Source organism: Acomys minous, assembly GCF_964271855.1.
Source record: "Acomys minous genome assembly, chromosome: 16".
Classification (NCBI taxonomy): domain Eukaryota; kingdom Metazoa; phylum Chordata; class Mammalia; order Rodentia; family Muridae; genus Acomys; species Acomys minous.
Window position 1 is genome coordinate 34305401 of NC_140498.1, and position 25187 is coordinate 34330587.

General features: G+C 47.5%; 1 protein-coding gene across 1 annotated transcript in view; it reads right to left on the reverse strand.

Moving 5' to 3' along the window:
• SLIT3 (slit guidance ligand 3) overlaps window positions 1-25187 on the reverse strand; it is a 584284-nt gene that overhangs the window by 130219 nt on the left and 428878 nt on the right. Inside the window, exons 7-8 of the mRNA XM_084761243.1 lie at window positions 9574-9645; window positions 3065-3228 (exon numbers count right to left, since the gene is read on the reverse strand). Coding sequence (XP_084617369.1) covers window positions 3065-3228; window positions 9574-9645 — 236 coding nt within the window. The remainder of the gene's footprint in view (window positions 1-3064; window positions 3229-9573; window positions 9646-25187) is intronic.

Sequence of the window (25187 nt, forward strand, 5' to 3'; positions counted from 1 at the left end):
TCGGGAGTGAGGGGAGGCTGGTCTCAGGATGGCTGGATTTAATTCAAGGGCACTATCAGGCAGGGCCTCCCAGCTGAGCGAGATAAGGTCTTTCCTATCTCTGGAGCTGTGTTTGGGGGAAGGTTTAGCTACCACTGAAGGGCCAGGGAGTTTTTCTCTTGCATCTCTGACATGGACCTCTGGGGATGGCAGGGGAGACTTAACTGGTACCCATGCACCTGTTGCTCCTCAGTGATGATTAGCATCTTTTGGAAATTCTTGTCCCCCAGCGAAGCCCCTCCATAAGCTGTTAGGTTTGTGTTTGGGCAGCTTTAGACAATCACGGCCAGGTCCGCATCAGGCAGCCTCACTCAGATGCCTTGCTGGGCTCTGGCCTGAGGTGGGTGGGTCTGCACTCTCCGAGGTGGTGCACAAAGGCAGTGAGAGCCTAGGAGAGCCCTTGTCTGGGACCTTCTTCTCAGGGCCTCTCAGACTGGTCACTGCTGGCTTAACTGCCTCTTTCCACACTGCCTCCTCTGTCATCCCTTTTCATAGTCTCATAAACTGCCTATCACACAGTGGAGGTGACATTTTGTAAGGTTTGCAGCTCCCATATTGCACTCATCATGGGGTATCCATTCCTCACAGGGGCTCATCAGGTCCCCCCAAAGCACTATAACTAGCTTTGATCTCCCTACAGCACTCCACCCCCAGAACAGCCTATGTGTTAACCCTTGGGTGTCCGACAAATCACCGAAAGACACCTTTTGGGGGGGGTTCCCTCTATATTACTGCCCTAAGTTGGTGTTCCTGGTGAGACGGCGAGATTCGTAGCATATTGACGCTTAGAGTTTGGGGGTGAGATTCTCATGTTCTCAAAAGACATCTGGCTCCGTGTTAGAAATTACGAGAACCATCACGTGCAATGGGCTTGACTGTTTGAAGCAGGGAAGGGAACAAGGGTGTTCTACCCCGATGTTTAGCTAAAGAGACTGTTGCTAGAACTAGGCTTTTCAAAGGGCTAGGGCTCAGACACTTGCATTTCTAGGACCGGGGTGAGGCAGCCTTATTCTCATGGGGCTTGGATTCTGGCTGCTGCTGGATAAACACTGTCTGGGCAGTATGCTGACAGGAGGTAGTTTTCACGCCAGAGAAGCGTTCGTGGTCACATGCCACTTTACTCCCAGCACCCACCTGTCATGTAGTGTTTTTACATTCTCTCTAATTAGTTTTCCTCAGTAGCTCTTGGATGGCTTCTGCACTCTGTAATTATTTCTTTCACTGGCACTTATGCCGATATTGCACCCTTTGCCTGATAATTACTGTAATTATAGTCACTATATTTGAATTTGGTGCCTGTGTGATAAACGGTTTTATTATATGTGTTTGATGGGAAGTGATTTCTAAGTGGGGCGTCTTATAGGAGGAAGTTATTGAGGTGCTACTCGGGGATGTGTTAAAAATGCTTTTGGAGGATAAATAATGCGATGGAGTAATAATGTGGTGAGGAAAGGGCAGGGAAGAGAGGGGAGGGGCACGTGCTGAACTCAAGAACTGAATGAATCGCACTCCCAGCCTAAGCTCTTGGCCTTTCCGAGGTCCTGCAATACAAATTGAGTTTGTTCAGCCCTCAGCGCCATGGTGGTGGTTGGTGCTGTTTGCTCGCTTGTTTTGTCAACTTGACGCAAGCTAGAGCTATCTTGGAAGAGGCACCCTCTGTTGAGAAAATGCCTTCATCGGGTTGGCCTATAAGGAAGTCTACAGGACATTTTCTTGATTAATGATAGATAGGCAGGCGGTTCTGGGTGGTACAAGACAGCAGTCTGAACAAGCCATGGGGAGGAAGCCTCTACGCAGTACACGGCCTGCCTTCAGTTCCTGCACTGACATCCCTCAGCAATGGACTGCAAGCCGTACGATGAAATAAACCTTTTCCCCTCACAAATGCTTATGCTCGATGTTTTATCATAGCAGAAGAAAGCAAACCAGGACAGAAGTGAAAGTGGGCGATAGCTAGCGACAGAGGGAGAGAGAGAGAGAGAGAGAGAGAGAGAGAGAGAGAGAGAGAGAGAGAGAGAGAGAGAGAGAGATGCAAGCTGGGCTCCTGTGTACACTGGCTACCTAGAACAGCCTTTTAGAGGCCACTGGACTCCAGTCCAGGACCAGATTCCTAGAAACCCATGTGATTCTTAGGGGACCTTTGTGTGTGCATTTTCCCTCCCTCCCCTAAGTCACGGGACTTATCTCTAGCCCTTTGCCATAGAAGAGTTGGTAGAAGTGAGCTGAAGCAAACAAAGTTCAGCATCTGGTTTAGACGCTATGCCCTCTGGGAAGATCCTGGGTCACGCAGTCACCTTCCAGTCCTATCTGTGTGGCTCAGTTCCAAGTGCAATGTAGGCAATCTGGGCCTCTATCACACTTCAGTCACCCACAGATCAAACCCTTATGTTCGCGCAGCCCGATCTGCGGGCCAACTAAGCTGTAATAATCAAATGTCACTTATCTCACTCTTACCGAGCATTATGCTAAGTGTTCCATACTCACTATTTTACCTAATCTTCCCACTCGTTCTTTGATGCATTCGATCGTTATTTCTAGGCTACAGAAATAGCATAGAATGGTGAATGGTAACTTGCCAGAGTCACACACTAGTAAGGAGAGAGCTAAGATTTCCAGCTAGACGGGGTTAGCCCACAGCCTGCGTCAGACCATCTCCTCATTTCTACAAGCATTTGGGTTGCAGAAGGTGTGTGGTCAGCACTAAAACATTACACCTGTGCCCTGATGACATGCTGCTCATCAAATGTTCATCAAAAGTTTCCTAGCACCAGGAGGCTAGGGGCTCAACAGCGAGTGATTCGTGAGTTCTTTTAGCATCTTCTGTTCCAGATGTCAACTGCTTTTTTCTCTGAACTTCTTGCGGAATGCAAGCTCTGCCATTTCCTCCTGCATACCTTGGCTGACTATGATATTCCTTCTGTACCAAGCTCTAGGATGGGTAGAGTCAGGCCCAGGTCCTAGTAGACAGGGCTGATGGGCGTGTGGATCTTAGCCTAGGAGGGGAGAGCAGGTAGGGCCAGCTCACCTGGACACACATACTCCTTCTTCTGCACGTCTGCCACATTGAAGCCTCTCAGGTGCACGGGGGCCATGCAGAGGGTGAACTGGCCAATGGTCCGCCGCTGTCGCAGCCAATCTGAGAGCCAGGCCAAGTGACAGTCACAGTACAGATGGTTGGAGTGCAGACGCCTTGGAGAAGGAGAGAGAGAGAGATGCCATTACACAGCTCTTTGGTGTCCTTTTCCCCAGCATGATAATTTTCATGAGCCTAGGGTAGCATTCCTGACTCCTATGCACTGGAAAAACAATAACAAAGAAAACAACCAAATCAAACCAAACCAACCAAACAAAAACCAACTAACCAAAAAGCAAAGCAGAAGCCTTGGTCTTTTATTACCATGCCACTATTACCTTCATGTCTAGGTCACACTCAATGGGTATCCTGGAGGTTGTGAGCAATTCCCATATCTTTTTTAAAATTAAAAGTTAACTTTAATAAATGATATTTTCTAAAATCATCAGTCTTTATTGTATTTTCTACCTTTGTGAAACAGTATGACATAACAGTCTCACAGTCCACAAAAGTTTAGTGAATATAACATATTCAGTTGAAGTCTAGATGTAGAAATGAACCGTTACAAAGTATGTGTTCATATCAAAGAGCGTCCCAGTGTCATATCACACATGGTCAAGTTATGCTGAGCTAACCTATGCTTCCAAATTCTACAGCTGTCTACCTTGCTCAACTGTGGACATCACATCAGGTCAATTCTGTCTGCAGCTGTGTCTTAGGTCTTGGCTCTATTCTAACATGCTCAGTTGATGTCCTAAGGCCTACGTGCAATGCTGCACCCTTTCTAGAAAAAGATGTAGAGCATAGAATATAAAATTTATGGATGAATTAAAAGTCAAGAGTTTTTTTCTTTAAACAGTAAGAATGTAACACCAGTGAATACACCCAAAATTCTAAATGACACAGAATCAAAACTTTGCGAAGTTATTCATGAGAATATCTTGACAACCAAAAGGTAAGTTATAGTAATTCTACTCTTTTCGTTTCTATCCAAGCAAGCATCAGCACAGAGGAGAGGGAAAATGGCATCACTACAGCGTGATGACAGAGAATGACGTCACACGTCTTCATGTGAGTCAGAGACCTAATAGGGTGACTCTGCCACACTGGACTGGAGGACTTACTGCCAGCCCCTGGCAGGAACGGAGTTCTGTTTCTCTTCCTATCTGTGGCACTGTGTGACTGAGATCTGCTACTCTTAAGTGTCCTTTTTGACTCCACAGCATGACCCGTGGGGAGTGCTAAGCCAGTGCCAACTGTGAACACGAGGCAGGGTGGGGAGGCACAGAGAGGGGCTTTCTGGAGAATGGGCCTTTTCCCTACCCTCCTGTTCACAGGGTGCTGCTCTGGGCAGGCTCTTGGAATCTGTTCCACTTTCTCCACGGTGCCTGCTTCTCCTTGTCAGTTCTACTCGACCTGGTGGTTTCCGACTCTGTCTGATCTTGAGATCCCCAGAAAGATTTCCTAATCCCTTTTAGACCACAGTTCTTGTTCAGTGGGAGCTGTGATTCCAGACCAGTGCCTTGCTCGAGTGAATAAGATTCCCTAGACAGACCAGCCTCTTGCACTTCTGAGGGGAATCCCATCTGGTTAGGTGATTTGAACTTCTTCCCATGAGTGAGGAGGCAAACTAAGGCTACTCAGGAACTTCTTGGGACCCCTCCTTAAAGACTTTTGGCCAGCATTTCTAACTTCCATCTTCCCCACAGTTGTTAGAATTGGTTATGTGAGAGTTTTAGTAGTATGAGACTTGGGTTTCGTTGTAAATTTCAAATGGGTTATCCTGGACAGGCTAGTCAGCCAGCTGTTGTCTTGGGACTGTTGGGAGCCCCATGCTAAGCCCATTAATACAGCGTGGCAGTCTAGAAGAGTGTCTTGGATCATGTCAGTACTATAATGAGGGAACTGAAGAGCCCTTGACCACATCCCACTCAGCACAAGGTCAACATCGCCAACACTAGCCAAGTGCAGCTAACTCGGGCTGTGTGCTGGCTGGCTGAGTCTTCTGACACCAATTGGCACAGAATCCCAGCAGGCCAGCTCCACTGGGCTTCAAATCCCATCATTTCAGGTAGATTAAATGAACTCCAAACCCACATAAAATGTAAAGCCTTTTCCCCCCTAAAAACAAATGTAGATATTAAGCACTTCTTATATTTCAGAGTAAGTCAGACCCATTTCCAGAAGCTCAGAGGCCCTAGACACAGGAACCATAACACATTCCTCCCTTTAGTTTCCAAGCCCAGTCCTTCTGAGCCAACACAAGCACGACCTCCCCTTAGCCTGCATTCTGAATATCATAAAACAGTTGGGAAGGACACTGTGGTCAAAGTCCCAAGCCAGTGGGAAAGATCAGTCAGGGGAGGGTAGGCAAGACCTCTGCTTGTGAATGAACATGATCACTTTATGCCAAGAGCAAAGGGAAGACATCATTTCCTAAACAGAAAGGAGAGGGTGAGGGAATTCACTCCCAGCCCCACGAGATAAAAATGGTGCCTGGGCAAATATCATAGTGGCTCCGTGAGGGACAAGAGAAGCACAGGGCAGAGTGTTCTGTAGTGTAGGCTGAGGGGAAGGGATTCTCTTTTGTGCCAGGAGACTCAGCCAGTTAATCAGCTTGCCCTTTATGTGCCCTGTTTGGGAGCAAAGTAATGATGTTACGACAACAGGGATGACTTTTAGGAGTGTGGGTCATTGAGATAAACCAGAACGCGTCCCCGTCAGATTTAATTGAGGGTGAGAGTTTAACAGGACAAGAATGAGGTTTAGGCATGAAAAGGCTTTAAGATGCTTCTTTTCTTGGTCAAGCAAGAAGTTGGAGGTTTCCCTCAGGAGGATGGTGTTAGGTTGGCTCTTTCTCAGCCCTAGCTGGCCAGCCCCAAACGATCACTCTTCCTGGTCCTGCTACCTATGTCTCCTATTCCTCCGGCTTTCTCCTTTCCAAAGTGGGATCACAGATAAGTAGTGACCTCAGCTGATACAGAAGCCACATGGAGTCTCAATCAGAAAGCCTAGGGCAAGGGGACAGGCTCGGCTCCCTCTGTGAGGAATGTTATCGCTCAGAAATGGTGGCAGGGCCAAAGCTAGACAGATTCTTTAAAGCCACCTTTTCACATTATGCTTCAAAGACGAAATGGAGCAATCCTGGGCCAGATGCTAAGCACGCCTTTTGTTTGTATGTGCACCTGCCGTGGGTAATGCATGGGTGCATAGTGTGGCGTGTGTGCATGTGAATGTGTAATATGCCATAGAGCATGTGTGGAGGCCAGAGGACAACCTAAGGTGTCAGTCCTCGCCTTCCATTGCGCCTGAGACAGGGTCTCTTTGTTGCCTGCCACTGTGCATGCCCGAATGCTGCTAGGGGGCTCTCCTGGCTTTGCCTTTCACCTTTCCCTAGGGGCACCAGAACAGCAGACCAGATGTGTACTATCACACTGGCTTACTAAGTAGTATTTTTTTTAAAATCATGAGCATATCATGAAATTTGGCATGGAATTGCTAAGAATGGTTTAAACCCTCTGACTAAGACAGGAAATTATTTAATTACTTTCCACAATTTTAAGCTGTGAGTGTGATAACATCAGGGTTCCTGGACCACGTGGAAGCTCTGCTCTCTCCTTGCTCTGCTCACCTGGCCCCATGCTCTTCTGTTTTTCATCTCTCTAGGTGACAGCAAGGTCTGGCCCTGACGGCAAACCACATAAGACTGACACTGGTTCCAGCTTTCTGCTTTTAACTTTGGGGTGGTGGTCTAATTCTAGGCCTCAGTGCTACCAGCTGTAAAACAGGAAGGGCCGTTCTGTGGGTTGAAGTAACTCAGAGGGAGTGCTTCACACAAGGCCGGGCACACAGTAGGACCACGGAAGAAATATCTGCTGGTATCGCGAGTCCGAGAACAGTGCAGATCTCAGTATCTTTCCAAACTGTGGCCCTGCCTGTACGCAGCTGTTGGCTGCTTATGTAGACATGGGAGCAGCCAGGCAGCTGGAGTCCCTACAAGATGTTTAGTGATCTTTTGAGAATGGACACACCATACTCCACACGGATGAGACCACCTCCGTGGAGCAGAAGGCGAACGAATACAAATGCCAATTTATGCAAGGTGTCTTTTAGCCACAGATGCCAAATTAAATTTTCAGCAAATCCTTTTAGAGAGGGTCAGCGGCTCGGTTTCCAGAAAACGTGGCATTCTGGATTCCATGCAAAAGCTTCCCTTTGGAAATCCCATTTATGACTTCCTTCCTCTCTCCTCCAACACCAGTCACCCACCCCCAACGCTTTAATTACAGCGAAGGGGGATTAGTCAGCTCGTCCCCAGGGAGTTCTGTACAGAGCCATCTCTGAATTAAACTAGAGAGAAAATGGCAGCAGGCCGAGAGCAGAGAGAACAGACAAGATTGATTGATTGATCTGAAACTCATCAGATGGCTATTTGGGACCACAGAGAAAAATCACAACAGAAGTAAGACAGAACCCGTTACCTGATTCCCTTCCTCAACCCTCCCCTCCTGGAGGAGCTGGTACCCAGGAGCCCAATCCCCCAGCTCCTGTGGACCTACCCTTGCTCTGTCACTGTTGTTTTTAGACCAATAACACAGAGGGAAGCCTGTCACAGGGGAAGCGCTGCTGCAAAGCTGTGCTCCATAGCAAGGACTTCTGGATAACTACTCCTTAGGGAGGGCAGACCCAGCATCCTGAGGCTCACTTCCTGTTTCGGAGCCTGGGCTTCATGTTTCCTCAGCTTAGCTGTGGTTTTTCTGGGCGCTCATAAGACCAAATGGTGTCTCCTTAAAATTCTACTAATGTACCACCCCATTTCAGAGAAAAGGAAAAATGATACATTTTCCTAGGTGTGCTGTCATCTGAGGGTGCCCAACATGCATCTGGGGAGCAGAGATGGAGACCAGTCCGGGATGGTCATTATTGATAATAACCAACACTACACCCTGCAACAAGTACTGTCCATAGCAGACCACAGAGTACCCTCACAGTGACTCCAACGTAAATATGTGTTATGGAGTCCCTGACCCAAAGAGCAGAAAGATGAACATATGTCCTAAGTGAGTGGTGGAGTCTGTATGTAAACCCAGATCTGCCACTCCATACTGCTGTGCTTTCTTCTTCTTATGGCTATTATCTTATTATTTCTTATTGTATTAATAAATAATAATAATAATAATAATAATAATAATAATAATAATAATAATAATTTCTTGTAATCTCTTCCCTGGTCTTTGTTTTATTCTCACCTAGTGAAAAGCTCACTCTCCCAGGAATGCAGTGCCTTTCAACCTCTAAGAGTGTGAAGGCTCATTGACAACAGATTTATGGGTGAGACCCCCCAAGAGGTCTCCACCTTATAAGCCTGGGGTGGGGCCTAGGACTTTGTTTTTGGAAAAGTTCCAGATGGTTCTGAACTGCTGCTCTGGGAAGTACTGCTGAAAGAATTTTCCGTTCTCTTGGATTTCATGTTGCCCGAGGAACATAGATGAGCTTGCAGTGGTCAGTCCAGATCTCTAAATTGTGTGGTGATAATATATAATGCCGCCTTCCGAGTGCCGGGCACTGTGTGTGTTTAGTTCTGTGTGTTCTTCACCACCAGCCCAGTATAGTGGAAGGAAAAAAAGGTCACGGACCCAATGAAGGGCAGAGGGCATTTAAGTTCTTTGCTTTGATCGTAAATGCACTTGGCTAAGAAGCTGGTAAGGGCTGGCTCTCCCCTTCTACTGTGACGCAAGGTCTCTAAAAGATAAGAACCTCTTTGGAAAAGCCAACAAGTTTCTATGGCAGAAAAAAAAAACTACAAAAGGGTTACTGGCTGAAAGGAACCCACTTATTACTTAGCGTGAGTGCCCCACACAGTTAAGAGTTGTGGGCTTGTTTCCGGAGAACCCAGCTTGAAGACTTACGCTTACCTGAGGCATTAAAAGCTAGAGCACCAAGTTAGTGTGTTTTAGTATCTGACTGTTTCCAAGAAAGCAGGAGAATGTAGCAGGTGGCACCTTTCACGGGACAGAGGAAGGACAAAGACTCTTCCTCCATTCCCGGAAGGGACAACAATTGCCACTGTCAGGTTATGACAGAACTGCCAATGGGGTATGGCATAAGTGAAGCCAACTGGGGGGGGCGGGTCTCACCAACTAAGTTTTCTGTGTTCTTTTGCGATGTAAAACCAACAAATTTCCCATCAAACACAACAAACGGTGCAGGAAGACTTCTCACAGCTTAGGGTGATAAGAAATGGGTGCTCCTGCCACAGAACGGCATCTAGAAACCATGCAGGATGCTGCCTGTCCTTGTCTTTATACACCAAGCCCCCCGCTTGCTTTATGCCTTTGGATATGGGAACTGTGTTCCCCCGTTCACAGCCCAGTAGGCTTGCCAAGCAGAGAGAGCAGCACCCGGGGCGGGGGAGCGCTTAAAGTAGGAGGTGGGTGGGGGAGGAAACAGCCTTTACTCACAGAGTTCGGATCTTCGGCATGTGGTTGAAGCTGGTGACCAGGATTCGGCTGATGTTGTTATTGTTGAGGGTGCTGCAGAGACAAAGGAAGAAGTTATGGATTGAGGGGCACTGAGATGCTCATAGGTGTTGGGGGGGGAGGAATGGATGCGGCTGTAGAACAAAAAGCCAGCAAGAGAGAACAGAGCAGCCAAGTGTCCACAGACACGTGGACGCTCTCCAAACTCCGGGGGAATCCACAGTCCTGTTATTCACGTAGGCTCCCCCAGCATCTGTGAACAATAAATCCCTGACTTAATCTTGCTGTGTGTTGAGTGCCTCAGTAGGACATCTTTAATTCTTCTTTGTTTTCAAAGACCCATTACATTTTGAATCATGTGTAGGTACATGGGGGTGGGTAGGTGCACACGAGTGCTAATGCCCACACAGGTCACAGGCACCAGGCACCCCGGCAGTTGTCTGGCATGGGTGCTGTGAAAGACACTTGGGTCCTCATCAAGAGCGATACACACAAGGAGTGCCTGAGCCATTGCTCAAACCCCAGTGTCTTTAATTCTTACAGGGATAAGTCGCGTACATGGTACTGCTCTCTTTTAGGGAGAGGAAAGATCTGCTCCTTTTGATTGGCGGGGTAGAACCCCCAGAGGAGATCCTGTTAACCCTTGCTACAGATGAAGAGGCAAGGCAACTCTCAGCTCTGCAGGAGGGCTCTGACCAAGCCCTCTCTCACCTCATCCTTGTTTCAGTCACTAGACACAGTGTCTTGTACATGATGCTATCTCGATGGACACAGTGTCTTGTACATGATGCTATCTTGACGGGTTAAGCAGTATTTTCCAGGCGTCTTCTGGTACTTTAAGAGTACCTTAATGTATCTCAAGATGGACTATCTCTCCTCTTTTTGGTGCTCTCCTTGACTGTGGATAGCGTTCCCCTGGGGCGGTGTTTGGACCGATTAGTCTCTTGGACAGAGGAACGCACGGAGAAAGATGTGAGCTGTACAAGGGGACCTAATGAATAAAGCTGCCGAAGAACTGAAAACAGGATCTAAGGGAGTACTGCCTCAGTTTACCCACTAACAAGACCCATGATGAAGCCCAGGGGAATGTGGTAGTGAGAAAAATTTCTTTGCAGAGGCTTTTGCAGTTCAGGCCAGTGACCACACACTGCAGGGGTAGCAATGCGTGCAAAGGCCGGGCATGGTTCTCTGGCTTTGGATGCTACACCCTTGCTTTGCTTTGCATTCCAAAGAGCAAGACCTGGTTCTGGGTTTTGGTCTGTACTCCATGCTGCCCACTTGTTCCTCGGCCTTTCTTTTCTCTGATTGTCCCAGAGATACAGCACATCCATCCTCTTCTTATCAACCCCGTTTCTCTCACTCTCCTCTAAGTCACCATTGGTCTTTACTGGGTCAAGGGGCCATTGCTAGTCAAGAAGTCGGCTGTGGGCTTGTGGTCAATATATTACCTCTTCTTTCCTTTTAAAATGTACTTGCTTATACAATGCATGTCCACATGTCCACCTGAAAGTTAGTAGAGGCCATCAAACCCTATTACGGATGGTTCTGAGCCACCATGTGGTTGCTGGGAATTGAACTCAGGACCTCTAGAAGAGCAGCCAGTGTTCTTAACCACTGAGCCATCATCTCTCCGGCTCCCGCCTCAGGGCGTGTAGTGTGTGCTCAGTAAGTAGAGATCAGCAACTTATTGACCATTTTGGAGAGAATCTCGTCTTATCCTAGAGTTCATAGCTTCAACCTTCCAGAGAGAAAGGGCGTTTCTTCAGGCGCTGTCACCCCATGTCCCAACCCAAGGGACCCGGGAGAATTCCTTCTCCAGCCCTTGTGACCTTAGTCTCAAGCACGGTTCCAATGATCACATCTGCCACTCAAATCCACTCCTCAAATGCCCTCATCTCTTCATTACTTGCTTGGCCAACAGGAAGAAGATTAGGGTGGGGGGCACACAGAGGAAAAGAGCCTAGTTCCTGTCTCCCCGCCCTCTGACATCCACCGTATATGCACCGTGTCTGGCACTATGCTGGCACTATTCAGCAGAGTTGCACACACCCACTTACAATCACCGTGTTTGTGCGCCTCACACCACCGCACCAGTTCAGAAGTGGAGACTTTCCTGGTTGTTTTGTGCGGCTCTCCCCCTGCAACCTGTTTTCGTGTCTGCCTGTCTACCCAGGACGCCACTGGAGTACTGTATCAGGCAACACTGAAGAATTCATCACCCCCATTAGGCTGGGCTCTTCTGGGTCAGGAAAGCAAGTTCTCCAGGACAGAATCCTCACTGTTACTTTCCCACTCATCGCAGAATTCCAGGCTCCACCCTCGGGTGGGGGCATGGGGTGGGCGGGACAGCGTCATGTGCACGCAAGGCAGTGCATACGATGAACAAAGTGAGGAAGGGAGCAAGCGGTTCAGGTCCACCTACAGAGGCTAGCAGCTACAGCGAAACAGAAAAGCCACCTCGCCTCCCTGTGTTAGGTTTGTTGAATGACTACCAAAGCAAAGCTCTGAGCATCTTCTTCACTATTCAAAGGCAAAGTGCAGGAAGGATCAACAGGCCCAGGCAGCCACCGTCAGGTGGCGTTCACGGCCAGCCCTCGCTTGGGTGCACATACAGGGCCAGCTACCCTCGGGCTTCAGCTGTGACTGTAGCCAGCAGTAGCCCAGCAGCAATGACTTATTAACGTATTACCACACTGATATTTAAATGCGAGCCGTAATGAGAGCTATAAAACATTTACGATAATAGCAATTATTCCATAGCCCGAATGACTAAACACAGTATTCACACTTCCATGATTTGCTGCTCAAGGCTGGCTGGCCCCGGGGATGTCAGAAGGTTGCTAACCTCTTAGACACTGATTGCCCTGGAAGCTGTGGTGGCTATTTTGCTAAGAAACACAGATTCATTTGATTTCTGGTCTTGGCAGCTTTGGCTCAGGGAGGGAACGCCACACTCTGGCTCTTAGTGCCTGCAACAAGCAGCTGGCATTCAATGGGAGAGTTGGCATGAGGTTCCCAGTGCAGAGGGGAAGAGCCGGTGAGCATGGGCCTCAAAGGCAGAGACCTCGTTAAGAGTCTGGCTCTGCCGTTTATAGCCTACGTCACCGTGAGTGACTTTCTGAATCGCACGTTACCTGATTCTCCTTTGCAACACAGGGGGCAATAATAATAATGATTATCACAGAGCACCGGCAGTGATTAAGTGAGATGGCGCCAATCCCCAGCATTAATCATGAGCTTCTTATTTGGAAGTGGGCTCTGGGCTATGGCTCTGTATCTTACCATTCACCTTCGCTCATCAAGGGGTGGGAAGGTGACTCGGCTGGTAAAATGTTGGCCATGCAATCATGAGAACCTGAGGGTGACGCCTAGAGCTCACGTTCATCCATCTCATTACCCTGTGAAGCAAGTGGTGTTGTTAAGACGTGAAGCCAAGCGAGTCTGACCTCAGGGATGAGGTGCCTATGGGGTTCCTGCTGCTGCTATAACAGATGACCTGACTCTGGTGGCTTGAATTTATTCTCTACCGTTTGGAGGTCCTAAATCTAAAGTAGCTCCACGGGAGTGAAGTCTTTGAGGGAAGAGATTGTTTCCTTCCTTTTGTAGCCTGAAGGGGGTACCCACATTTATTGGTCCATGCCCCCCTTCTTTATGTCACTCCAGCCTCTTAGGATTTCATGGTGGTTGCCTACTCTCCCTTTTAATGACCCTAGAGATTACATTTAAGGAATCTCTCCATTCATAAGATCTTTAATTTGGTCCCATTTTCAAGGGCCCCCTTTGACCATTTAATGCGACACCCACAGATTTCTGAGATGAGGGAGGATGTTGGGATTTTTGGGAGGCTGTTGTGCGGTCTCCCACCAACGCCTTGAAACAAGGTATGTAAATCCCTTAGTCAGTGTCAGGGTTCAGAAGTGACTTCCAGCGATTGTCATGCTGCTACTGTGGCTTTTGGTTAGTCCTTTAGAGCAAGGCCTCACAGTCTCATTTGATCCAGCTAGCGTTCTCAGGTCAGGATGATTACCTCAGTTTTAGAGACAGAGGCTTAGGAGAGGCTGAGGGTCCTGTGTGGGCGGCACCCTAGCTGTCGGGGGAAATCTTCCCATCTCATTTCCCTGACTTACCCGCTGCCCTTTGCTTTTTAGGCAAGCTGGCCACTGCAGTGCAGTCCCTTGTCTGTCCTCACATCTACTCTGGACCCAAAGCTAGGAAATCTGCATTAAGCCTCCTGTCACCTCATGTTTTATAAGCCTTAGCAGCAGAAAACAAAAGGCTCCCTCTGCCAATGCCACTGCCCCCACTTCCCCACAGTTGGTTGGCCTGTTCTGTGCTCCAGCGACCTTGTCAACCTCATGTATTTACCTCTGCTCCCTTGAGAAGCCATGCTGGTTTCGGGTCGGCCTTCAGCCCCTCTCGCACTGCTCTTCTGAAGCTATGTGGAGGAAAGTTCTTCTCCCAAATTATCCAGATACGATTGGAGATTGTCCCCTAAGTAAATACTATTAACCTAGCATTTTCCTTTAGGTTTCAAGCTCAAACCCAGGCCTCAATGTTTATTCTCTTAATTTTTAAAAACGTGTACGGGGTGTTTTGCCTGCTTATATGTCTCTAATATCATTGCATGCCTGGTGCCTATGGTTCCCCTGGAACTGGAGTTAGAGATGGTTGTGGGCTACCATGTAGGTCCTGGAAACTGAAAAAGAGCAGCCAGAGCTCTTATCACCAGCCCATCTTTTCAGATAAGATTCTGTTAATTGCGGGACTATCTGGCCTCCCCTGTTTTCAACAATCAGAAAGGACACTTGATTCTGAAAGGACACTTCAACCTGAACCCTATCAGAAACATTTCCCTTCCTCACGGGGTGGGGGGGTGGGGGGGGTGGGGGGGTGGGGGTAGGGGCTGGGGCACGAAATGACAGTCCGCCTCCTTCCTGCACTTCTGGTATTAAATCCTTACCTCGTTATAAATACTGTCTTCCATGCTGAGGCAAGTTGACCCAGAGACCAGTCTACTGGCCTTTTAGGCTCTATCATACCGTGAGCACAGCTGTGTAATAAAAAGTGACACACTTGCCTGTGGAACCCCATGACTGTGAGCATTGGACAGAATCTCTTAAATTTTCTACTCCAGGGGCTGGAAAGATTTCTCAGTGGTTAAGAGCACTGGCTGCTTTCCCAGCACCTACATGGAGGTTCCTCTAGTGTCTGTAACTGCAGTTCTAGGGGACCCGACACTCTCTTCTGGCTGCATTAGGTGCCAGGGATACACAGGTATCACACACAGTCAAAACATCCACATGCCTAAAAATAGATGAATAAAATTAATTAATGCTTTCAAGCCACAAAGGATTAGTGAGCTTACCGTCTCTACTATGCCGCACATATAGAACGCGGGTGCCCTGCAGTTTCTAAAGCACGCGCTGGGGTGCTGTGGCAAGACAGGGCTTCCTCCATAACAATGAGTCCACAAGGGAATGGCATGCGTGGCAGTCAGCTCCAGATTCTGGAGACAGGCCAACTCCCATCCCATAAGCTTGCTTTTGTCAATAAAGTTTCACTCATTTATTTTTGTGCTGTCCGTGACTGCTTTTGTGTGATAATGGCTGAGGAGTTACGATGCAGACTGTGTGGCCCAGGAAGCCTAAAATATTTCCTATCAGGCTCTGCCATTCTGATCCTGTGTCGGCCAGGGGACACACATCCTGGTAAATCAGAACTGCTCAGTAAAGCGAGGGCATTAGGTCGAAGGCATTTAGAACTTCGAGAGAAAGAAACAAACAAAGGCCCAAATACTTTGAGGAACCCCACAGTGGAAATGGACAGATCCAAAAGCAGACAGTTAGACTCCTAGCCAGCAACCTTTCCATGCACCTTTCCACGCGCCCATCTTGGAAAACTGACCTAGTGTTTCTATACCTGTAATGTTGTGTGGGGACCAGGACCAATACAAGACACAGATCCACACTGGGCTCGCCAGGGATTGGATACCGGTAGTGATTCCCGGAGATCCAGATCTGTGACATCACCCAAGAATATCAACCATGCTTCTCAGTCTCCTCAGACCTTCTGAGTAGAAACCTTGGGGTGGGACCCTATGCTACATATTTTAATAAACCCTCCAGAGGATCCTTGTGCAAGCTCACTTCTTATTATTTTTAATTAATTTATTCATATTACATCTCAATTGTTATCACTTCTTTTTTTTTTCCCTCCTCATATCAGGGCTCAAACACAGGATTTCAGGGGTGTGGGATGGGCTGCTTTCCCAGCACCTACGTGGTGGCACTGAACTACTTCCCCAGCCCTTTGTTATTGTTTTAAAATTTGAGGCAGGGTCTCACCGAGTTGCCCAGGCTGCCCTTGAATTTGCAACGTTCCTGCCTCAGTCTCCCAAGTAGCTGGGACTATAGGTGTGTGACATCACACCCAGTTAACCTCACACATGAAAACCACTGAACAAGGAGGGGAGCTAAGCCTCTCCTGCCTGCAAGTGCACAGGGCAGTATCCACCATGTCTGTTGGCTGCTTCAGAACTATGACAGGCATGGCGTTTTGCAGTTAGGAATAGGGGGCTCTACTCACCACTGGAGAGCTCTGGGTGTGGCTTCTGTCCACAGCTCTCTACTGGTCTCTGTGGGTGTGAATGTGTAGTTCTCCCTCTTGCGTCATTCAAGATAGCCATCTCTGGTCTAAGGAGCTCGGACCAGCTACATCCACTCCACCCTGGCAACCTTAATAAGGCTGACATTTCCCTCTGTCTCCTCCGATTAGGCCATCGCTTTATCACTCTGAGCTTTCTTGGCTCTGGGCGTAATCTGCATGTTGTGTGTCCATAACACCATGTAATTGGCTCTAACGCAACAATATTATCTGTGTGCATGTATCACATAATTGCAAAAGCACGCATCTGCAGTGAGTGCAATTGCAGCCTCCCACTGGGCCAGCTTTCCTGGGCTCTGAGAACCCCTCTGATACATACCGGCCCTCCTCTCCCCACAGCCAGACTCCTTGGATCTAATGGACTCGCTTGGTAGACTGGCCCATTCATTTCCTGCCTCTAAGCAGGCTTCCTTCTCCCTAAGCCCAGGTAAGTGTGGTGGCTTCTTCCTTCATGGCCCCCTTGGTGAATCATCAACAGCCATGGCGATGGGATATCTTTTATTTAAAATGAGTCTGGACATGACTGATGCCCCATACCTGAAAGCTAGGACTGTCTCCAACAGTGAGTGCTTCTGTTGGATTCGTAGGAATGGAGGCAGAACCATTTTCTGAAGAGCAGTTGAGTGTAAACACTGGGGCTAGACCCTGTGGGAAACATCTAAACTGCTGGCATGGGCAACCACAAAGCACCGCGGGATTCTGGCAGCCCGTGAACTTCTTGAGGGGCTGGGAGCCCACAGCTTCCCCTCCCTCTTGCTTGGCTCAGGGAAAGCAAGGGGGATGAAACACAAGTCTTTAGGCCTGTTCCTAAATTGCTGGTTCTCTTCTCTGGCTCACATGTTACAGCAAAACTGGCTGTCTTTCTTCTCGCCTGGCAACCAACGTGCACCAGAAATCAGAACCTGTGGCTAGAGACCAAGTCCTTACACTCTGCAAGATCCTAGGAATGGAATCTTGACATGAGCGTTCCCTCACTCATGCTTCTGGCTTGTCTCTGCAGACTTGGTCCTAGGAGAGCACACACTGATGGCCCCTTGGGCCTACTGAAGTTGAGACCGACAACCCTAACTAAGTCATCTCCCTTGGATGGTGGCTACCTCAGCACCCCCTCAGTTCTCAGCCGTTGTGGATGAAGCTTTTTCTACTGTTTCCCTTACAGTGAGGTGGCACTTGCCTTTGCCTCTAGCTCTCTACTGCTCCGATTTGACTAGCTGTTCAAGAAAACTTTAGATGCACCATTTGAGAAAGTCGAAACGGAATGTTATATGTTCTTCCAAAAGCTCCGTCATTTCTGCTGCTGTGCTTGACTCTGTCTGTAAAGAACAATGCTTTGAGGGAGGGTTGCCTGGACTTGTCCTTGAAGATGACTACAATGCTAGACAGTCACAATAGCAGTGATGATGCTGACACTCTGCCTGCGTTGCCTGGGTGGGTACCGTGCACATACTACCTCTTTTATTTCCCTTACTGCCCTGAAAGCCAAACCTTATGTTTCTTTGTAACCCCAAGCAATAGCAATGTGCTGTGCCCAGATCACACACTACAGTGCTGAATACAGAGACTATATTCACAGCCAGGTGTATTGTCAGAGTCTGCAGTTGTCAGCATTACGTGGTGGAGGTGGGTCATATTGATTTGTGCTGGACTCTTTTCCTGTGCCTGATACGGCCGGCTCACTGTTGAGTCCGAGGCTGCTCAAAGGCCCTTTTCCTGTTCTATGAAGAGGAAGAGTTCAGCTATACCAGTGTTGGGGAGCTGCAGAGGCTACTGGAAAGAGAGAGACAATTGTGTCTCAATGCCTTTTAAGGAAAAGGCTTTGTCAATAGGTAGAAAATGGTACCAAAAGTCATCATGGCCCTTGGTGTTCTATGGGCTGAAAGGGAGGTTACAAATACACCACAGAACCAAAAGTTCCTTAACCCAAGCCGATCTTTCTTCTATTGGACCGAGAAATAGCTCTCTGAGGTCAGACGAGGCAGGGGAAGGAGGCTGGGCAGTCACCACACCTCCACTACCTGCTCTCAGCTATCCTGGGTGCTGCGTAATACCACGTTCCCTGATCTCCCTGCGGACCATTTAAATTAAAGCTCATAACCATTGTGTGGGCATATAATGAAAACAACTGATGCTGCACTGATTAGACCATTACTCTCAACTGTTAGAAAACATAATGATCTCACAAGGGGCCTTATTCACTGACGTATAGCAGCCGGGCTCTCATTTGACACCTCAAATTAGCAGCCAAAGCAATAACAGCTGGGGTTTTTGTCTCAATATTTGTACCCGACTCTAAAGTGATTTGGCACTGGGCGAGTGTTATTTTTAAACACACAGCGTGCACCGCCAAGTAACATTTTAAATGGTCTCCAGGTGTCATGTAAAACCTACAGAAATAAATAAAAACAATCAGCTGCCAATTTGGGTCTTTGATGATGCGGATTCCTTAACGAAAGGGCCTGTCTTTGGTTCTTCCTTCGATATGGATTCGGATTATGAGAGGCAGAAATTCATCTCCATCCACTCAGCAGAGCCTCGGCGTTAAGGGAGGAAAAAAAGTGTAGAAAAGCGTCGAAAGTGGAAGAGCACACAAGGAAGGCTAGCCCTCACGTGCTGCCGTTGCCCGCCTGATGCCTGGAGGCATAAGTATTTATCACGCACTAGTGGTTTTGGGACTCACTCAGGAGCTAACCATGGGCACTAACCGTGGTTCAGCATCCCACGACTGCTTTCCAACCTGGTGAACTGAAAGCGATATTCTGTAGAATGTAATATGAATGGGAAAGCGGTGGCTTTCCTCTTCCCTTTCATTGGCCATAGGATGGAATCAGGGCTGGAATACTGTTCTGTTTAGGAGTCAGGCAACTGCCGCTATGCCAAGGTCTCTGTCGTGGGTCACGGATGAAAGAAAGAGTAGCCTCCAACTTCCATAGCTGGGCAATCAAGAAGAGAAGTAATGGACGTTTAAAAAAATCTCAGCTGTACTTGGTGTCTAGCCTAGTATGAAAGAAAGGAGGTGGTGGTGATTAAATACTCAGGGACGGGATGTGCACACTGATTTGATGAAGAGACAAGACTGTTTTAGTTTTTTTAAAGATTATTTACTTTTATGCATATGAATATTTTGCCCGCATATATACATATGTGCACTGTATATGCATCTGGTGGCTACAGAGAACAGACCTCCTAGAACCAAAATTACAAGTGTCAACTTTATGTGGGTGCTGGAGAATTGAACCCAGGTCCTCTGGAAGAGCAGCCGGTGCTCTTAACTACTGAGCCATCTCTCCAGTCCTAGAAAGACTGTTTCGTGCCCCATTATATAAACAGGGCCTGGTTGCATGTTTGACACAAAGGAAGACTTGGTAAACATTTACTCAATGGGTGGTTTGTTTAAAGATAAGAGGTGTGGCGTTTGGGGCATCTTTTGATACAAGTAAATGTCCACAGTGAACAGCATTCTATGCTAATCCAGGGGACAAGGCAATTATCTACATGAGTGGGCTGCACAGGGAATGCAGTAAATGCAGCCTTCCTAAATGGATTGTCACTTCGGATTTCCAGAACCCGTGCTAAGCTGGGGTGTGGGTGCAGTATTCCCAGGATTTCCTTTTATTTTTTATTTTTGTTTATTTTTAACGAGACTTGTGAATCATGAAAGACTTTCTTCAGAAATCTCCTGGATTTTTAGGATTGGCACCACTCACCCTGAGAAACAAAATCTAGAAGTAAAACCAAACACCTGGGAGGTAGATTTGGTTTACAGGGGGCCGGGCTTTGGATTCTGAATCAAGCAATGAACAATTTGAATTAACACACACACACACACACACACACACACACACACACACACATATTAAGAATATCTGTCACTTGACGGCACAGGTGAGCTGCGGTTCAATTTTTCCTCTGCGTGTCATCCCCTGAAGGGCAGCTGTCCCCTGAGAGATGGTCCCTACAAACCTACTACTCAAGATTCTCTGTCTTTAAACAACCTAGCCTGATGCAACGGCATCTTCTACTTCATGGCTATTACTTCGTGACAAACATCCTCGCAGTTTCAGTTCTTGGGGAGAAGGCGTCTCCTCCCAGCAGGTGTGTCCCTGCCTGTCTGTCTAAGAATCCCATCCATCAGTTCTGTGGCTGCGCACCGAGTTACTGCCCGCATACAGTTTTGTAATGGAGCCACTTAGGAGAAGCTACGGAGTGGGCTTGTGGCTTTGTTCTCAGGCTGAGTCCCAAAGAGACCTCAGATTATTAGTGAAGGGGAGGGGGGGGGCTCTGTTAGAGAGCCGGGTGCAATCCACACCTTGGTTTACCTGGGCCCACAAAACAAGTAGGGGGCTCTAGGCTTCACTAATTGACCCCCTCCCCAGTCACTACTGGTAGCCGAGGAATGATAAACTGGAATTGGCTCCTCTCCCAGGCGCCCCTCTAACCAGGCAGAGACCCTGGGGTGGCCATATGCCTGGAAGGGCCTAGGAAGGCAGGGTGTTGTCCTTATGCAGAATGCAAACTGTTCCCTCTGGCAAGCCCAGGGATCAAGGGATGATGGTACAGACAGGACACAGAGTCTGGCTTCACTAATTTTTGTTTCCTGTCTGGTAATACAGAGAAGCAGACGGCAATAAAAGGCATTGGAGAAAGAGCCAAAAGGACTGTTTTCTGGCCTGGTTTTGCCGTGAAATTTTCCTATAGTATGGACACTTCACTTAACCTTTCTAGAGTGAACTATTATTATTTTTTCCTTTTAAAATGAAGCGAGCCCCCATCCTTTAGGGTCTCTCTACTCCTTCATTTCTCCAGTTCCAGTATGGTGGGTGCTTACTTTAAAATGGCACTGCTGGACTGGGAACAGCTTTCAAAACACAACCGCAAGCAAACCTGGAATTCCATGCTGTGCACAAGGGCGGGGGCACCTGGGCCGACTCTGCAAGTCACTTCCAGTCGCCGGAACTTGGCATGGGACCAATGGTTTCTCTCTGCAGATACCTGCCTGCTTTAGCTTCTATGTGTGGCGTGGCCAATAGGCTTCTGTCCCTAACTGGATGCTGTGTTTCCAGCTCATGTTTGGAGAGAGACAGGGGTGGGAAAGCGAGTGTGTTTGCCACTCAGTTGAGTACTCGGCAAACAGAAATCATTCACAAGACGGAGGGAACTAATTCTTACACAGGTCTGACTTTGGCGGGCTGCAGCCATAATAGCCATAATCCGGGGTTTTTTGAGAATGGGTCTTTTGTGGGTATACGATCTAGATGTCTAACTTAAGGCAGAGGACGGACAGAGTGCAGAGGATAATATAGCAATTGATTTGCCATTAGAAAATGCTGTTTAATACACAACAATGGCAAGGAAAGTTTGGAGATTCAGGCCTGGAAAGAACTCTGGGATAGCGCACAGGGTACGCCCCAGTCTAAACAGCCACAGACTTCCAGTTTTCCCTCAACAGGCATTAGGTGCTAAATGTGGAAATTTAGATTTCCGTTAGCTGAAGGGAGACACAATGAAATAGTTCATTCTCAGGTGCATATGCTCAGGAGTCATGCCGGGCCGTAGCTGCCATGTACACCCTACAGATGCGGCGTTATCTCCTCCACAGGAAGGTCTGGTGGATGGAGCTGCTGGACACGATTACAGCCATGAGCGTGCCTCGTGTTGTCATGGCTTCAGAGAGTCAATGAAGGTTGAAAAATATATTCTTTTCTATAAAATCACTTGGATCCTAGATGTTGGGATTGCTTTTTTTTTTTTTTTCTCCCTGAGACAGGGCTTTCCTAAGCAGCTCAAGTTGGCTGGAACTCACTATGGAGCCTATGAGAGGGACGTGTAGAAAAACTGTAGCCTAGCTAAAAGAAGCCCAAACCTTACACCACAGTGTTAGTCACCAAAACCCGGCATTAATAGGAGGATGTGCTTAAAAACTCTTTGTGAGTAAAGAGCGATCCAGCTATCTCGGCACATCCTCTTTCACCAGGAATATATACCAGTGTATTTTCAAATAACCTGCTTTTTACTTAACAGGGAGATAAAAGTATAAGCTACCTCAGATTGTAGATTCTTTAAAGACTAAAATGTGGGTTATTTAAGTGTAAAATTTATTTTGGATGTCAAATTAATTTTTACTTTTTTTCTTAAGCTGGTGTTCTTTTAAACATTTGACTGTCATCGAATGTAAAGTCTGAGGGACTCTGGAACAGGGATGTGTAACACAGCACATGCGTGCTGGGGGAGGGGGCGCCTGTCCTAGCATGCTCAGGGCTGAATGGAATTCACAATGTGCAATTTAATCCTGATAGTCTGGGTACATCACAATTCACAGCACAGTGTCAAAAAAAAAATCATATTCAGGGATATTGGAAGAGTTTCATTAAGTAATGACAGTTCTAAATTCAAAACTATGTCATGAGTAAACACCGACTCACGACTGTTAAAACAAATGTGAGGGCCCCAGAGAAACCCAGGTGAAGCATTTGTCAACGAATGAAAACGAATCTCATCTATAAGAATGCATCAATTTCCCCTACAGCTCTGGTTTTGTTCATTATTAAAAGTAAGTGGGGGGTGGGAGGGAGACTCACCATTTAGCTGGGGAAATATAAAATCGGAGGTACTATGAGAAATGGGTGGTTTTTTATTTTAATTTTATTTTTTATTATTATTATTTTTTTTGTCAAACACGTTGTTCAACCTTTAACACACTAGGCTGGCTACTGCCTTAAGTTTGTTGCGGGCCAGAATGCGACAGTATTCTGTGGAGAACTGCGGTGCAGTGGTCCCACATTTAGTTCAATAGTCTCATCTCAACCTGGTACCTTGTACTTTAGCTGACTACCCTACTACGGGTGGCCGTGAAGAAGCTAAGTATCCGCCGAGTTTGGTTTTCACGAGCCTCCTCCCGCTATTCGTTAGGCACACACTAGTGAAATCTCCTTTAATCTACACAACGGCTCTTAAGGGATGCCTATGGCCGCGCTCACTGTCCAGTGAGGACTGAACCTCTTTCATCTGGTTTGGTGACAGTGGACTGGCTTCCAGCTCATACCCATCAGCCCCACAATCAACCCTTGAGTGGTTCTGTGGGCCCATATGTGACAGTGACTAAGCTGGGTTTAAATGCAGATCTGAGGACCCTATTGATGAGCTTTTCTAGGAGGAAAAAAAAACACCACATGGTTCCTGCAGCATTCTCCACAGTGAGAATGGCCCGCTGACTTCACTGGTGCGTTTACTTGTTCCCGGCGTTTCAGCATTTGAGTGAAACATGAACGATTTCTGGTTACAGTATTGCGGGAGAGCAGTTAAGTGCAAGGGCTTAGGGTTCCTGAAGAAATGTAGCTAAGCCCTGGAAGAAGAGTTCCCTTGACCCGGCCAATGTTGCTCTGGAGAAATTATTCTCAGTCACTGATCCTCCGTCTCCTCACTGGGTGAGCTAGATTAATACACTCTGCCCTGTAAAGTTATGGCACACACTTACGTACTAGGCTGCCTTTTAAAGTCTTAGCTTGCTGTCTGAAACATGCTAGAAAAAAGAAGACGGGTGTTCAAAAACTACCGCATGCTCACACGCGGAGGATATAACAGTATTGCCAGCAACTCACTAATCACATCACTGTGCATTATCATTATGTCATTATTATTGTTGACCACAATGGGGAAGGTTAGTTAAGGTGAAGGATAGATCTCCCCTTGCATTGAACTCTAGGTTTTTCTGAACCGGCCTGTCCTTGACCCATCCCCACACCAGGGCCTCGCACGCCTCAGCTAGGACACCGCCCACAGCCTGGAAGAGCATCAAGGCAATTGTCCATTTATTTTTGCCATCTTCCTCTAACACGAGAAAAAGAACTTCTTCCGACTTACCCTTCTCTGTCTCTGTGTGGGTACAATGTCTGGCCATGTCACGCTCCCCTGGCTGCACTAGGAGTCTGGCGAACTGTTGCCGCTTCAACACACCCCTTTGAGTTAGTTATCTTCAGGGGCGTGAACCCGATTGCTACTGCTTTAAAGCCAAAGTGAATTTGGAGGCCAGAGTAACTCCCAAGAGGAACCTCAGAGGATGTGAGTCATGGGGCATTCCTGGCTGTTCCTAGGACAGGGTGTCCTTGTTCAGTTTTGGGGGAGTCCTAGACTCTGTTTCTCAGGTCTCTCTGTGCACGGCCAGCCATTGAAACATTCTGGCAAGCTCTGGCCTGCAGCACTTCACCTGGCCCTCTGCTGGCACAGTGTAGTCACACCTCCTGGGGGCGGCATTGAAACAGGCGGTGCCTGGGTTCACAGTAAACACAAAGGGGACAGAGTGGATGGCAAAGCAGAATGGAAGGGCGGGTGCTCCTCGGCCATGGGTGACCACTGCAGTGTAGAGCTGTGGTCTCAGGGTTGAGAGAAGCCGGAAATTTAGATTTTTATGAAAGTGATCCCAATTTGTAAATGTGAAATATTACTCATGTGTATGTGTGTATGTATATTTACAGAATTTAAAAAAACCTCCTTTGTTTATGGTTTATGGTCTAGTCTGCAACTTCTGGTTTGAAAGAGAACAGAAGTTGGATTGTCCTTTGATTGGATCACAGACAGGTTTGTCCTCCCCCAGACTCCTTAACATTATCAAACTGTAATAGTAGGTAGATCTTGAAAGGACAAACTGAGTTGATGATTCCTTACTCTGCCAGCGGTTCCTTTTGAGCAGCTGTATCACACAGAGTCCAAGGAAAGCAAAGGGCACAGACCAAGGACCCAGGACCCCCGGGGTCTGATCTCTCTACTAAAGAAAATTTGACCTTGGGTATAAGGAGCTATGGCTTCCCCTCCTGTCCCTGTCTTTTTTTTCTTTTCTTTTCTTTTTTTTAAACACTTTACCCTAATAGTAGTTGGTCAATCTGTAGACACCGAAAGGTCCTGCCAGTGTCAGGCCATAGTGAGGTCATTGTCAAGTAAAA